General features: G+C 45.2%; 1 protein-coding gene across 5 annotated transcripts in view; it reads right to left on the reverse strand.

Annotated features, from left to right (window-relative positions):
- Nucleotides 1-17295, reverse strand: part of SPTBN1 (spectrin beta, non-erythrocytic 1) — a 195803-nt gene that overhangs the window by 100507 nt on the left and 78001 nt on the right. Inside the window, exon 1 of one of the 5 annotated variants that reach the window (XM_082357921.1) lies at nt 10713-11233. The exons of the other annotated variants lie outside the window; for them this stretch is intronic. Coding sequence (XP_082214047.1) covers nt 10713-10821 — 109 coding nt within the window. The 5' untranslated portion in view covers nt 10822-11233. Of the gene's footprint in view, nt 1-10712; nt 11234-17295 lie in introns of those variants that run through there. 5 annotated transcript variants of the gene reach the window in all.

Genomic DNA, 17295 nt, shown 5'->3' on the forward strand with positions numbered 1-17295 from the left:
TTTATGTGCCAAGCACTAGGAAGGAATGCAGGGGTGAACTAACACATACAGACATCATCTCCGTCCTCTATACACAGTAACAGGTGCTTTTATATATAATTAGGGTGACCTAGCGCCCAGCTTGCCTGGTACTCTAAGAGAGATTCTCTCTCTCCTAGAATCTGGGAGATTCCCTGGATGTGGGACAACCAGTGCTAAACTGGGGAAGTCTCTGTCAAACCAGGATGAGTTGGTCACCCTATTTATACAATATACGAATTTAAGCTTCCCAACCACCCCCAAGGGCTATTTATTCTTCCCAGTTTTTACAGATGAAGAAAATGGGGCTCAGTGAGGTCAATGGTGGAGCCAGGATTTGAATGCTGGCTTATATGAATCCACAGCCCATGAACTTTCAACCACCGTTGAGTTTCTAAAATGAGAGATAAAATGTCCTAATTCTGAACACAGCCCTTCTCACGACCGCCTGCTTCTCCCCTGGTCACTGCCACCCACTCTCCACCACAAACTCTGTGCAGCTGGGATTTCATCTGCTTGGCAGTTGTTCGCAGATAATACATAATCTCCCTCTACCACTGCAAGACTGAATTTTTTTTATAGCAAGTTGTTTAAACCTCTGTAGGAATAAATGTCTTCCTCAATAGAAATCAGGGCACCGTTTTCAAGCACCAGAAACACACTTTGCACTAGACTTGTATTCACCTCTCAACTACTATACAATCAAGCTAGCAATCTACAGAAACTCACTGGCATTTAACAGTTCAAACAGACTAGGCAGATTTTCAAAGGCTCTATCCACTTTAAACCAGACCTTCAAAGTTTCTCTTTAAAAAACAAACCTAATTCAAAATGCCAAGGCCACATTCCAAGGGATAACCACCATTTGCTTGTCAGTGTGGCCAAAATAATGTCTATGGTTTGTATAAGGATTTCAGGCCACACACACACACACACACACACACACTCCTGCAACTAGTCGTGCTTAAACCCACAGCTCTCACTCCAAAATTCCAACACAACTGCACTCTCAGTGGGGGGGTAAAATTCACCCAAATAATGACACAGCCTATGTAATTTCCTTGCCACCAGAGAAGAACAGAGCCTCCAGACGTTTTACGTTTTGCTCACATTCTTCATGAATGAAGCGTGCCTCAGTGATCCTCAAATTAACTTTCCACTTGCATCATTTAAGCATTAAAAAAAGACTTTAAGGCCAGATCGTTCACAAGGCCTTTGTGAGACCAAATATAGGCCAGCCTGTGTCTCCATGCTACTGTGTGTGATTACTGGATTTGCTACTCAAAGGTCCTGTGCCTCTTGAAAACAAGGCTGGGGGAGAGAGAGAGAGAGAAAGGCTAAGAGAGGCCTTTCAAAAGCAAACACAGTAGAGGCATTCTACAGAGGGCAGCTAATGTGAGTCTGGCTACAGGAGTCTCTTCTGACGACGTGCTGGACGCTCTGGCTGCAGCACTAAGTGCTCCGCACGCTTTTTATGAACTTGGGAGAGGCACCACCACTGTGTCCTCAACCAACATCAAAAGTCACCAGGCTCAAGGGACTGCTGCCAACCCTGTGTACTTTCTAAAGGGCAACATAAAAGGGGGTGTTTTCGGCTGGGTGCATTTTCAGGCAAACTCAATGCTCTTCTACACATGCTGAAGGAAGCCACACCCAGAACAGGTTTCGGGGGCAGGGGCGGGGTTGAGGCATTCAACTCAAGTTCAAAAGACTTGCCGCTGCAGGGTACTGCTTTGCCTTTTAACCAGGACCTGTAATAATAAAGGCTGTTGTTGACTACTGAGGGCCCACCGTGTGCCGGAACAATTTCCATGGAGAATCTCGCTTACTCTTCCAACAATCTTATTACACAGAAGTTGTATTACTCCCATCCCACAGAAGAGACAGCAGGTTCAGGTTGGTAAATAAATTGCCCGGATTTGGAAAGCAATTTGGCAAGAGGCACAGAAAATAACCACATATGAAATGTTTGTCATATAATGTTAAGTAAAAAAATAAAAAGATGCCAAGACAAAACTGAATCTATATAATGACTATAACACTGTTAAACTGTATATAAACAAGAACTATCAGAAAGTTAAGATTTGTTGGGACTGCGGGATTTTACATGAATTATTCTTTCATTTTTATTTCTTCTGGAGATGACCTGATACGGCTGTGAAATAATAAATATAAAAAATGTTGGAGTAATACAAAGAACAGCTAGAAATTTAATTTTTGTCTATTAATAACCTTCAACCTTGCCTTTGAAAGAACACCACCTGAATACTACTGCTTTCATTACCCACACCCCTTCCCCTGTCAGAAAGGTTCTGGAGTGATGCCAGTCAGAACAGAAGTCACTTATCTCCCCACCCCTTTTCTTTCTTCTAAGGGGCAAAAAATTCTGGCCAACAAGTTTCAGCAGGTGCTTTTTCTCCCCTACCTAATCAATAACCAGTAATTTTAAAGCTTCACCTGCAGACTCACAGGAAATGAGCGCTTATCAAGTAACAGATATTTAATGTATTTCAAATCCAGCTTTAACACCAAAACCTGAAGGCACTTGCTGGGTAAGTTTGATATATATGAAACCGGACTAAAGTCTCACCAACTGCAAGAACACCAACATTCATTTAATTAGGATCATTTTAGTAAGATGGAGTGTGGGGAGGAGGGGGTATTTTTGCTTTAAAAAATAGTTTAGAAGTATATCAAAGGTTTAAGTCATGAAGCAAGTATGGACTTAATAAGCCTCTACTTCCCAGGATACCATGTTGAAATTCTGGAAGAACTTAGAGAAAGTAGCCCAGAGTATTTTTGTAATTCTCCATTAAAACCAAATGGATAAATGAAAAGAAACTGTTTTTTTAACTTCACAAATTTCTAGAACTGCAGGATTAGCAAGTAAGAGAATCCTAGCCAAACTCTACAAAGATTTATAAAGCTAGGAATTAACCAAACATGCTTTAAAGCCCTGTAATCTCCTAGGGTAATGCTAAACTTTCTTTAATTAACTATTATTCATTTGGATACTATATTATTTTTACAGTTAAAATGATCCAGTTTACTTAAGAAACACACACACACACACACACACACACACACACACACACACTCCTCCTTCCTTTAAAGCAGACTATATATGAAACACAAACGTTAAACCTCAGAAAGGTCATAGCCTCTTTAGGACTATTTCCTTCTCGGCTCAAGGGGTCGGGGAGCAGGCAGAGATTATTTCCAAGGCAGCACTTCTTAGACTTGTCTGTGCATACAAACCACTTGGGGATCTTGCTAAAAGGAAATTATGACTTAGTGGGTTTGGGGCGAGCCTGAGAGTCTGCATTTCTAACAAACTCCCAGGTCATCTACAGAACACACTGAGTAATAAGGTTCTAAGTACCTTGCAGTTCAAAATTCAAGGAGGTTATGCTGTTTCTGTTTTTCATCACAACAAATGCAACAGCCTCCTAAGTGGTCTCCTGCCTCTTCTCTTGACCACCACCCACCTTCCAAAACAATCATTATACTCAGGAATCAGACTGGCCTTTCCTTAAGGAGAAAAAAATCAGAACAAGTCACTCCCATATTTAAAATCCTTCAGTAGCCTCCCACTGCCTTCCCAACTCCTTAACTTGATTTACAGGACCGTGCACCCTCTGGCCTTTGTTTACTATCCCTTCTAGTACCCCTCCTACCAACCCTTCCTCACTCTGGACTCTTAAGCTCCGCCACCCTGGCCCTGCTTGAATTCCCCTACCTGGGTCCCCACATGGAACAAGTTTATTTCTCCACTTGCTTCTACTCATCAGTCAGCTCGGCAGCATAGCTGAGCCACGCTTACTCATACACTTCCTAGCCAGAGGACAGCTGCTTACTGAAAAGCAGGCGATCAATAAATATGTGTTAATAAACAAAGAGAACAAAAAAGCATGCCCTATACTGCTTAAAACACTTTTATCATTTTATTTCTTAGGAGTCTTCTTGCTTTAAAATAGCCTAGATTAGTAACCAACTACTGAGCTTTTAAATGGCAAGTCCTTTGCACCCATGATATACAAACAACTGCCAGATTTTTAAGTAAGCCAATCAAGCAAAGAATACTGAAGTTAGAAAAAGGCTTTACAATGCCCCCATCATTTATTTCCCCCTGTCATTAGTTTTTCATGGCTGGGGCTTCTAAGAGTTGATAGAAACTTGTCAGGCAAAAGGGAGAAAAGGCACTAAGATCTAAAAATGGCTGGGATCTACCTGGCGTATTTTTGATAATATGCACAAGTATGATTCCAGTAGGAACAGATGAATGGCTGTGAAGCTCTGGTTCACTGGAAACTTGACGCTCTGACAGATTATTGGCCCCATTTGGCAGTCATGAGTTGGCTGAGGCCTGCAGATGTTAAATGGCTCCTCTAGTTTAGCAGGGTAGAGCTCATTCCTGACTAGCTAAATACCTTTTCCACTACTACACAATTTTGTTCTAAAACATACTTTTCCCTAACTCTTCATTCTTCAATAAGAAATTAGATACAATATTTGCTCCTATCTGGGAGCAATTCATGCAATCTGTTCTTCCCAAATCCTCCCACCCCCCAAATTGCAAAGAGGGTACAAATGATCCAATAAGGGAGCGTTTCTCAAACTTGAGTGTACATCACAGTCACCAGGCATGCTAGTTAAAAACTTATGACTAGGCCTCACCCGGAGAGTTTCTGATTCAGTAGGTCAGAAGCAGCGCCTGGTAATTTATATTTCTAGCAAGTTCCCAGGTCATGATGCTGCTACTGGTCTAGGAACCTCATTTTGAGAACCACTGAAACAAAGTATTCCATAATACTACTTCATTTACTCCTTAATAAATACTTAGTGACTTCTATGGGTAAGACAGGCTGTATCAGACTTTTGTCTTTACGCTCCCAGACTTTGTGAAATGTAAGGAAAGCAGAGAGGCAGATACTCAAACTGTAACCAAAGGCAGGATGTGAAAATCACAGGAGAATGACCAAGTGCTTAAACTTTAAATCTTAAAGGAAAAGAATCCAAGCAGAGATTCTGATCACCTCTCCCCTGAATTAAGTGGCATCTGAACTGAACCTCAAAAAAAAAAAAAAAAAAAAAAGATCCTGACACAAGAAATAATTCCTAGGGGGAAGAAACCAGGAGAGCAGGAAAATGCAGGGTAGGTTTAGGGAATCATGAGTACCGTGGAGTAAGGAATAGCAGGAGCTGGAGGTGGGAAGGTCAGCTGGAGTCAAATCCCAAGTTTTTGCAGGGAGATCTCTTATCAGAGCCTGCATTTAGGGAGGCTGGGGCAGCTGCATGGGGGTGGGGGGGGGCATTAGGAAACCACGGAAAGACACTAACACAGAGGAGGCAGCAGTGGGGCTGTGAACAGACCCCTTTCTAGGCCCAAGGCATGAGAAGAGGTGAAAATTGGGAACACAATCATCCAGAAAGCTTCCTCAGTAGCCAGGACGTTTAGAGTCCCATTCTTTCACTACCGTAAGTGGTATCTTTTCCTCAAACGGAGTAACTATCTCCCCCTCCTCTTCTTCCTAACCGGTCTCCAAAAGTCCTTTTTACAGTCATCCCAGTCAAACATTGGACTTAAGCTAAAAGAATCAGTGTTCCCTTGACTGTCGGTGTTCCTAGACCACCAAAAACTGAGGGCACCACATGTCCAGAAATCTGAGCAGTTCTGTGCTCGTTAATTTTCCATGCCGCCAGAATGTATTCATGATATCTGGGTAATGGGTATCGTGGCTCATACCTAACCTACACTTTGTGGTCCTATAGGAGAAGATCAAATTTGGAGTCAGAAAACCTGGATTCTGGAGAGGTAGCCTCATACTGGTTGATCTTAATCCAATGATCTATTTCTTTATAAAAAGGAAGAGAATACCCCACAGGATTATTATTAGTACTAAGGAAACGCCCACTTATTTAGAACTTACTGAGTACTGGCTCCCATGCTGGGTACTCTGAATAATCTCATGGAGTTAATTAAGCAAGATGGTACATATTATAGTTAAGTGCTATAAATATTAATAATAATTAATAGTAGTACATCACTCAAAAAAGATTCTAATTCACAAATCTGCTTGGAAGTTCTAAATTTTGAGCTGAAACTGTGGTAAACTGGTGAAAAGAGTTTTTTTTTTAATTGGTGACTTATCCCACAAAGTTATCTGGGCTTAGAAAAATCTATAGTATCATAGTACAGCATTGGCAGGTATCCAGACCAGAGCCCAGAAAGTGTTCTTATAAATCTTGGCCACCCCCAAAAAAACAGGGTTACCATTTGTCACCAACTCTTTTCACTGCCACAATGGGAAATATTTGAAGGCTATTACTTTATATCTAAGAACTTAAAGTTTTCTTCATGACAAGCAGGTGTAAACCCAGCAATCTTCTCTCTCTGTGGTTTACGAAATTACACAAGACAAACATCTAGGTACCATAACAAACTGGAAAGTTCTTTTTAAACACTTAGGAATGCATTTTCCCCGTGATCTGCGGGTATAAAACTAGCAAAATTCTTTCCCTAACAGTTTAGAAATCAAAACCAAAAAAATGAAGAAATTCAAGGAGGCAACCCTGAGAGAGCACGTAATAAACTTGAGTGTAACGCGTTCCCACAGCCTGCAACTCTTTAGTCTCCCTCTATGTCCCAATGAAGACAGGTGACTCCATGATTCCTTCTGGACAGCTGGAAAAATTCATTGAGCCAGAATAGCTAAGAGAAAGCACCTTCTCCAGAAACACCAGGTGCTGGATGTCAGGGTCAGGCTGCAAAGAAGGCAGAGAAAGTTCATGTTGGTGCATTTAAACTAGATTCTGTCTTCATTACAACTCCACTGCCAGAACTGATAGAATCAGTGCTCTGAGGGGGCAGGTAGGAAGAAGAGAGAAGCAGGTTGGGGCTGGCATTTCACAAGGTCACCTTCTCTCTCTTTTTTGCAGAAATAAAATAATATTAATATCTAGAAGTCTGGGAGGAGAAAGTTCGAGAACAACAATGTTCAGCCTGAGCTCAACAGCGCCTGGGACCTGGAACAAGCTATTTGACTCTACCTTTTCATCTTTAAAACCTTGGGGGGGGGGGGGGGAGGGGCAATATAGGGGCAAGGGATTAAGAGGTACAAACTACTATATATAAAGTAAGCTACAAGGATGTATTGTAAAACACAGGAAATAAGCCAATATTTTATACTAGTTATAAATGGAGTATAACCTTTGAAACTGTGAATCACTATATTGTACACATGTAACATATATTGTACGTCAATTATACTTCAATTAAAAAAAAAATCTCCTAAGTGTGCTATGAACACAAGATGAGATACAGACAAAGCTCCCACTAAACACGTCTGGTGCATGGTGAGCACTCCGTGAAATCTTTTTCCCACTACCCAACGGAGGAGACAAGGAGAAGCTTTCTTGAATAATGGAATGTAAGCATAGTCTTAAAAAAATTGTAGGAAGGATTTCTATTGGTAAAATGGAAGGGCAGAGCCTTTGAGGCAGAAGGTAGACAATGAAGGAAAAACCCAGGGCTGGGTTTCATGAGGAACTGCAGGCCTGCCCACCTGGAAGATTTATTTGGTTGGAATGTAAGAGCTGGAATAGGAATTTCGTGTCTGGGGCCATTTGGGGGAGGGTCCTGAATGCCAGGCTAAGGAGCCTGGAATTTAATTTACGCAAGAGGCAGGCACAACAGCCTCTGAGTAGAGGAGGAGCAGGAGTATCGTCTGATAAGGAGTGGAGCTGGCTGGTGTGAAACTGGAGAAAAGGTATCATCGTGAACTTCTCTGCTACTACAAACACATTTTTTAAAAACATGTGAGGTTGAGTTTTGTTGTGTTTCAGCAGTCCTCTCTTATTTAAAAAAGAAAAGCAAAACAACAAATCTAACTGCATAAGATACACGAACAGATTCTCGGGAAGGTGGTAACTTAATCTTGCAGGTGAAATTCGAAAGAGATCTCGAGTGCGCAGTGGATATGCCTGTCAGGTGTGTGCCTGTCAGGTGTGTGCTGGGCATCGGTGGTTAATGTTTGAAGCCATCAGAGGTGGAAGGTCCTATCTCTTATGCCAGGAGCATCAGTGTGAAAGACATTACTCTGCATCTCGGCCCCTTAAGCCCCTCAGTGAGGTTTTGTTTCTAATCACACTTATTTACTTACTGATAAATCTCTATAAACTATTTTATCTAAAAGACCAGACTCATTTTAACACTGTATTTCCCTTAGCTAGAACATTAAAACTCCGCCCCCTCCTGAGATTTTTAGGATCCAGTGTGAAAATATTTGAAACCAAGAAAACTGCAGAAATATCTCCTACAAAATCACAGTACTCTCAGACTCTAAGGTACAGACGCTAAATGAATAAGTTCATATAAGAGGCACTAAAAAAAAAAAAATCGATACAGATTCAGAGGTGCCGTTTGCCAGTATTGGGTTATAAGTACTAGGAAGGATTAAAAAGAGGAAAAAGGCAGCTTAGTAGGCATGTACAAAATTAAATCAGCAGACAGAATCTATAAGTTATCAAAGATGTGATGATTGGAAGAACTACAAATACTAAACAATAAGTAACAAATACCAGACGGGGATCGGGGGTAGGTGGGGATGGGAAAAGGTTTTATCAAAAATTTTCCTCAAGTTGCTTAAAATGCAATCAATTCCATGTGTAACTAAGGATGATGCCAACTGTTTGTAATTCTCCTGGGATCCACCATACTTGAGAGTTAATTCACCCTGTCTCAGTTCCTCAACACGGGTGGTTTTCTGTTATAGAAGAAATACCAGCACTAAACTTGTGCAACTTTTAAACCGCAATATTTAGAAATAAGAAAGTTATCTGCAACTAAATTAGGGGACAAAGGTCATTTAAAAAAATCACCACACAAAATGTGGAGCTCACCCCTTTTGAAGGAATTTCCTTGGGAAACACGAGGTAAAATATCAAAGGCACACGGTGATTTTTTTTAATTTAAATTTTACTTTTCCAGAGAGGACAGTTTAAGACATTTCCTGTGTGTAAGCTCCACCCTCCTCAGTGAGCAGTTTTACAACCGTCCTCAAACCTTTCAGAGTGACAGCCTTTTGTTATGGGTGGGCCTGTGGGCACACTGGTCCCCACACCTTCTTGTATTTTCTCCTTGGTTTTCATTTCTTCTGAGACTACAGGAGGGGGTTGACTGGACCTCAGTAATAGGTTTTCAGATCGAGGATCCTCCTTGGTGCTTTCTCCTTGGCAGTATGATACAATGAAGTGAGGAGCCTGGGTCATTTGAAGAAGAAAGTGCATTCTGAATTCTCAGAACCTCAAACCTCAAACTGTGGGCCTTTGACCACACACCCAGAAGATAATGGACACACCCCACTCCTCTATTTACCATCTTCAAGTCCCCACCCCGCCACCAGCTCTGGCCCCCCCTAAGTTTTCCAAAAAAGCAATTTCTACCTTCGAAGAGCTCAAGAGGGATGAAGCAAAGACACACAACCATTCCCTAGAGGGAATGCAGCTTCCTCTTAGCTAACTGCCCAAGGAATGCAGCACAGCCTAGCAAATGTTTAAAATCATGTCCTGTTCTGCCTCTTGTTTTCCAGAAAAGTGTCATTACTGTCAACTATTGCACAAGACAAATAAACCTGTGAATGAAATATAGCCTCCCCCTCTCCCCAGTGAAAACATTCTAAGACTGAGCTGCTTCCTTCCTTCCTCCTCCTCCTCCCAGGATCCACATTTGAGGCACCAAGAAGAGTTAAAATAAGAAACATACACCGTCTGCAAAGGCTACTTTTTCACAGCACTAGAATCATTCCCAGCCTATTACCGATTCCAGAGGCTTCCTAACGGAAGGAGTTCTGTTTTCAGTTACAAATCGTTTTTCATGTATAAGCTCCGAGACACCACCGGCCAGGCCTGCTGGCTGGGCAGGGACAGCCAAGGGGGCTGCAGGGGCCACTTCGGCCGCAGGCAGCAGACCCATCACCCCACACAATGCTCTCCATAAAAATATTAGATTCATTCAACTGTTTGAGATTAATACAGACTCCAAGAAACCTGTAATTGATCCAACTAATCTAACCCAATAGCACTGGAATGACAATAACTGGTTTTCATTATAAATTACATAGCTCACTAAATTGATGGCAAGGCTCTATCCCAACACAATACATCAAAAGAGTTAAAATGAAGCTTCGGAATCAAAACTGTAATTTACCCAAGTCTTAGGAACAAAAAGACCACTCCCTCCTTCCCTTTGCTATTGTCCTACAGGGTGTCCAGCAGTGCACTTTACACCTTTAGGCTTCCCAGAGGTAAAAGGCTGGGGGCCGGGAAACGGAGGCGACCCGGAATCAAATACTTGCATACTAATAGGTCTATTATCATTGATCTACTAAAATGCAAAGACAGCTAAAAAGAAAGAAAATGTGTGGGCAGTGGGCAGCAGATACCTGACAACCAAGAGAGCCCAAGGGAAACTGGAGAGAAAGACTCCAAATGGTGGCTTTTCTGGAGTAAAGAGTGAGAAACTGTCTCCTTTAAGTAGTGAATGGGGTGCCCGCAGCCAACCAGAGGCTTTGGGGCCAGGCGCGCGGCCGCCGGTCTTCATTAGGGTCATGTACCATATGGCACAAATAAACCCTCAGAACCCCTGGAGGCAGCACGGCCCCCGGGCAGGCCCGGCCTTTGAGACGGGAGTTTACCTTGTAGCTGCTTGAATCTCCCTTCCAGCTGGTTGTAGTTGTAAGGCACCTGCCCCGTGTAAGCCGGCGACAGCGGCCCGGAGATGCTTGACGTCCTCTGCAATTCCATTATGCCTAGCGTAACGCCCCGGCGGGCTGCACGGTGGAAATCCCGCTCCGGCCCCTTCCTACCCCCATCCAACACACAGCAGCTTCCGCAACGCTTGGCTCCCGGCCCCGGCTAAAAGGGCTGGACCTTAGGCAAGCCCCATCCCGGTGTGAAAGTCCAGCAGGCAGATCTGATAGGAAGTTGGCCGCAGGAGAGTCCACCTTAGGCCACTCACGCATCTAATTCCTTGTGGCTTTCCTTCCTTTTGTGGCCCTTGGCTCTAGGCTTGAAATAAATTACCGAAGAGGGGCGGGAGGACGGAGGGAGGGAGGCGCAAGTCCTTCTTAAAATTTTTTAAAAATACGGCCAACCCTAAACACGCCTCGGTCGCCGAGCCCGGGAGCTCTCGGGCACAGCGCACACACCTCCTCCCGGCTGCCCTTGGCGGCCGCCGGTTTGTAATTTAATCAGGAGCCACTCGCCGTGCGCTGGGTGGTGATGTCACCTGATTAGCATAACTGCATTGTAGAGGAAACGCAGGCTGTACCACGAGGGGCGCGGGGGAGGCCGGCCGGCCGCGGCCCCCACCCAACGGCCGCCGCGGAGCCGCCGACCCCCGGGTCGGGCCCAGGACGCGCCTGCAGCGGTGGTACCTTCCCAAAGCAAAGCTGCTGGAATTACAATCTTTTGTTGAGAGCCTCACGTAACGGAAAAGTCTCCGATTACTATCTCATGAAAAGGAGGCGGCCCGGTAGGGTAAGGCGCCCCGCAGGTCCCCGGCCGGGGCGGCTCCTACACTATTTAGCTTCAGGAGCTCACGCAGCCATGCGGGCCGCGCACCTGGGCGCTCAGCGTCCTCACCGCGCGGGCGCCGACCACGCGGAGGCGGCCCGGCCGTGCCAGCGGGTCAAAGTAAAAGTCCCTCTGGGCGTTGGGCAAGGCCACAGCGAGGGGGGCGGGGGGGAGCGTGTAAGTTCAGGCTCACGGAAGGATCTTCTCAGCAGACCCGCCGCTGCCAGTACGAGACGTTACGCGTAGGTTTTCCGGGATAACACCGGCCCTATAACAGTAACTCAATGCAAGCTTTATGGGAGCACCGACTTGCAAGGCACTGTGGGAGAAAGGTACACAGGTAAACACCTCCAGGATCCCTGACCTGGATGATTTTAGGAACCAATGAGGAGATAAAAGAAATCACCCTGAAATCTACTGTGATTTGTAAAACAAAGCCTTTAAACTTCTGAGTTCTTCAAAAATTTAAAACTCTCCTTGCTAACTTCTCCCACCAGTCTCAACCAAAAACAAAATCCTCTACATAGACAATATCAGTGATCAAAATGTGTTCTTGGGAAATAACTGACCCTAGTTACCCACCCACCCACCAATCCCCTTTCTCAGTAACTACAGGCAGACAACAAATTACAAATTTAGTGTTTCAAGCGTGTAGCCTTGCAGCCATACTCACTGAAGAAGGTAATTTCATTCCTAAGGGATTCCAATCTGCCCTGAAGAGATGGGCCTCCACCACAGGTTTACTTTAGTCCCCAGGGCACTTGTAATTCAAGCAATTGCATCCTGTTCAGGGCTAAAGTTAAAACAAACCCAGAGTCTAGCTAACTGCTCAACTCAGAACAACCCCACTCCTTCCATCCACACTGCTGGGTTTTTAATGCATCCAGTGTCAACCTTGAGCTTTCTAAAGCCAGGCCCAGGATTCTTAGATATTTCTCCACATCCAAGATGTAGCGCATTTTCTAAAGCCCCTCTACTGCAATTCAAAACACTGACAGCAAGGTGGCAAAATGCAGGGTCTTGGAAGAAGCACTTGACTAGGATTCCCAAGACCTGAGTTTCTAGTCCTGGCCAAGCCTCTTAATCACTTATGACCTTAGAAGAAATCCTGGATTCTTTCTAAACCTCTGCTGTCAGAAAGGGATAATTAATGCCTACCTACAAGATTACTGAGGGGATGATGTGAAAATGCCCTAAAAATGGTCATACTATTCAAAATTAGAAGTATGTTTTGCAAAATGCACCTCTTCTTGATTTTTCCCCCACGTATCACATCAAGGCTACAAAGAGGAGAATGGAGAATTTTCTCATTTGAGATCTTTTTAACAGGCCCCTCTTCACTATTAAATATACTGGTGATATGGTAAGTCTCTAAGTGTCTAGCTATGGGCACACAAAATGAGACTGCAAAGTGCTTGACAATTTACAACACATTTTTAATCTTTAAGCCACTTAGTGAACAGAGTATGAGCCACCACTCTAAGTCTCCCTTTTAGTTCCCTCTGGTACAGGGAAGTAGGTAAAGTAAGCTTTCTAATTCGCCAGGTTACATGCGATGTGATGGAGGGAGAGGCTGGGGCTCGTGTAGCCACACTGGATCCTCAAGAGCAGACTTAGAACAAGCCAGGTGAAGTGGACACATGTAAATATTAGAAAGAAAGGTTTTGAGGCTAGGAAAGGGTTTAATAGCCCCACAGGGGCAGGGGGTAAGATGTGGGAATGCTGTGGTGTGATGGGACCAGGGAAGAAAAGGACCCAACCCTAATGGCTCACGTGACCACCTCCACCTCAGCAGCGGGAGGAGGTAAAGGAAGGCCAGAGCACTCATTCTTTATTCCACGCAGTATTTCCTGGATGCCAACTATACGCAGGGCACACTGCCTGGTGTTTTGGAGGAGTCAAAGATAACTGGGAGAGATGGTAGCCAAAGGAGATGGGACAGATACGCCAATAGTCCAAAACCAGAACAGAGTGAGGAGTAGGTAGGGGAGCTGCAAGAGTTCAGTGGACAAGGAGGTCACATCTGCATAGGAAGGCAGGAAGAACAACTCCAGGAGGGACTGGCATTTGACCAGATCTTGAAGCACAGGTAGACTATCAACAGGCTGGGATGAGGCGGAAGCTCTTCTCCTAGTTGGGGGAAAGCAGCCCAAGTAAAGGCACCAACTGGACTGTTGGGGGAACAGCACCAGCGGGTGCTACCGTTTGACTGAAACATAAGGAACTAGGGTCAGGCAGGAGGAAAGCCAAGGGAGGCAGGCTTGGAGCCACTGGATATTTTTGAGCCAGAGGAGGACGGGTTCTGGGTTGGGCTCTAGGGACGATTAATCTGGCAGTGGTAGATTAGAATGGGTTGAAAGGAGAGAGACATTAAAGGCAGCAAGGTGGTCACTGCAGTTGTCCAGGTCAAAGGGCTAGTCAGGGTACAGCAACAGGAGCAGAAAGGAATGGGATGATGCAAGAGTTAATCCATAGGACTTTGGTAACCAATTCAAGTCCTATGGGACTTCAAAGTCTTTGGGAGGTTCAAAGGCTAGGGGTGAACTTCAGACTCTGGGGTTTTTAGAGCTGGCTGTGGGGTACAGGGGGGGAATGAACATTTTCTTCCAGACAGGCTGCAACTCCACAGGGTGACATGTCTAGAAGCAGTCAGGGACGTGGAAACAGAGCTCAAGGCTGAAGATACAACCCGTGCACAGACTGAGAGTTGAGACTGCAGTGGGCTGAAGTCTAGGAAGGGATGTAAGAGGCAAGCGGCCGAGCAGAGAGCCCTGGGGAAGGCCAGCATCTGGGAGGAAGGAGAAACAACAGTGGAGATACCAAGGGATTCATAGAATGAAAGTTCTAGAGAGGGGAGAGATATTCAAGCAGGAAAGGTGGTAGACGGATGGCAGCACGTGCTGCAGAAAGAACAGGGAACAGAGAACAGGTGATCCAGTGTGTGAATTAGGAGGTCACAGGGATAATACAAGCTGAAGTGAGGTCACAGGGAGTTGGAGAACGAGAAAACAGAAGATGGAGGACAAGAAGGTAGAGGTGGTGAAGGCAAGATGAGGGAAGGGAGCTACAGGACCAGGGAAGGGTTCTGGGGCGGGCCGAGCTGGCATGTCCTCCGCGCACAGGCTTCAGCCCCAAGGTGGCACGGGCAGGAAAAGGCTGGTGGGCAATGGCTCACCGGTGTGGGTGGCACAGGCAGCCTCAGCCAAGAGGAGGCCCACTAACCTTCAGAGGCAGGCGGGCAAGGACGGAGACGTTCTGAGGAGGAAAGTAGGAATTTAAAGGAGCTTGCCCAGCTCTAACTCAATAAAGCAAGAGGCCAGGGGTCCGAGTCACAGTTTTATTTCTAGTGATCTGAGAAAAAGAATCCTGAAGACACCTATGACAGAAACACGCAGCGTGTGAATGGGAACATTAATGCGGGGGGCGGGGTTCAGAATGCTCAACAGTCAAGCTTCCCCCAGAAACAGACCCTGACATCTCGGCCTCTCCCCTCAATCTTATCTAATCTGAAAAATTACTGTCCCTCCCCAACGCCAAGGATATCAACACATGTGGCCAACCCTGCTAAGTGGTTGTGCCTGCCTTCAAGCTGCATCAAGATTCCAAGGCGTGAGAATTCCCTGGCAATCCAGTGGTTAGGACTTGGTGCTCTCACTGACAAGGGCGCGGGTTCAATCCCTGGTCAGGGAACTAAGATTCCACAAGCCGCACGACACAGCCAAAAAAAAAAAGAAAAAGATTCCAAGGCGTAATGAAAGATGGCCACGATTGACTGGTCAAGTCAGCTATGGGACTGAAGCAACTGAAGCCCAAGTAACATGTATCTGCTATCCTTGTGATGCCAGAAAGGCAAAGCCGAGTCACTATGGTTATCTGTAGACGGCACAAATCAGAAGTGCTGTGGTGTGGTGGAAAGACTCAAGACCACAGTCAGATTCTCAGGCTCACCCCAACTCCTGAGGGCCACCAAGGAGCTAAGTAATCGCACAGGTGCCTTACCTCCCTGGGCCTTGCAATCCTCGCCCACAAATCCAACAGGTTGGAATCTATGGTCATAAAAACTCCTTCTGGTTCTAAATGTATGAGTGATTTGAGTGCAATCTCCACATAAACTGAACAGCCATAATAACAACAACATCACATTATTACAGCACCCTGTAGCTTTCATATACATTTTCTCAAGTGAGGTAGGTACTGTGTCCATTTTGCAGGCAAGGCAACCGAGGTTCAGAGAGATACAGTGTCTTGCCCCAGGCTGCACAGCTGCTGAGGCAGAGCCACACCTGGACGGCAGAACTGCCGGTCTAGCAATGTTTCTCCTGTGTACTCAGAGTATAATATCAGCTTACAAATGGTGTCTACGCTTTTCAGAAAACCCTAAGACTCAATAAATGGTTCAAGGTAAACCTAAAACCCAAGCAAGCCTCCACACGAACCTAGACAACACTTAGTTTGGGTCAGGATCAGGCATATTCTCTGCTGGTTCACAAAGAAGTTGCTACTTACTTGGAGGGTTCCCTTGTTGTGCATGGGTTTTGTCTGGTCTTGTTTTATTCCTTTTCTCATACTTGGTGGACCTATAACTAAGATTCTGTATGATTTAGCATGTAGCACGTGAAGGGGAACACTAAGGGAGTGAGATTAAACCTCTGTTTGTTCCAAGAGGCTTTATGTAGTCTGGGAGGTCAAAAGAAAAAAAAAAAAAAGATTGCTTTTCCTGCATTACAGCAAGCTTGAAAGGGTAAACCGTGGGGTGTTCATTTCCTGAACATCTAAACATCATCAAGATTGAAATGTCTGGGAGAGGATGGCCAAAATGCTAAGATGTGATGGGATTTGTACACATTCAAGGACTTGAAAAGCCAACCCAAAGAGCTGGGAAAGAAGTGGTAGGAACAGGGAGTGAAACAACAAGGTTTCACATACAAACTATCTTGCCAAATTCTCTGCCGCTTTCTACTGCTGTTTCCACATCTGCCTTTCGTGTGCATCGCGGTCAAATCCCTTGACAGCTGGACGACCACAGCCAATTTCTCCTGAGCCTTTCTTTATAGGAAACCAAAATACTACTACTAAAATAATCCTCTTCCACGCATGTGGCCAAATAGACAAGCGGGCTCCAAACCATACTGCTGCGTTTATGCTCCCTGCAGCTGAAACTTATCTTTCTGTCTCGTCTCCCCAATTTTCCTTCTGTCTTACCTCTCTGGCCCACCCATTCCCTCCTCCAGGAGCCTCCTGCCCACCTCCCCCAGTCTTGAACCTTAACTGTGACCATTCTCCTTCTACTTCTACTATATAATGCCTGGAGAGCCGCCCACCCGATAACTACCTAGTTACTGCTGGCCTTACTCCCCAAAGCCTGCCTCAGGATGCACCTTCTCTTAGAACCCATCCCTTTTTCAATGGAAACGGCCCCACTTACCAGAAAACTCAACCAACCAACCAAGCACACAACCATGAAATCCAGCCAAAACCAGAAAACAAAAATATTATCTGAAACCTCCTTTTCCCACCCCAAAGAACAATTTTCACCAAGTCCCACTGGCAGGCACATCTGTGACACTGGCATTTCTGTGCCTGCCAAGCCCTCCAGAATGTCTCCGTTCTCAGGGCCTACAGCCTGGGCGGCTGGAAGCAGTCGGCAGCACTTCCCCTCCCCTCGCAACCCACAGGACTCATAGATCAGGGCTGAGACCACCC

This window comes from Balaenoptera borealis (assembly GCF_965194805.1).
Source record: "Balaenoptera borealis genome assembly, chromosome: 15".
NCBI classification, from domain to species: Eukaryota; Metazoa; Chordata; class Mammalia; order Artiodactyla; family Balaenopteridae; genus Balaenoptera; species Balaenoptera borealis.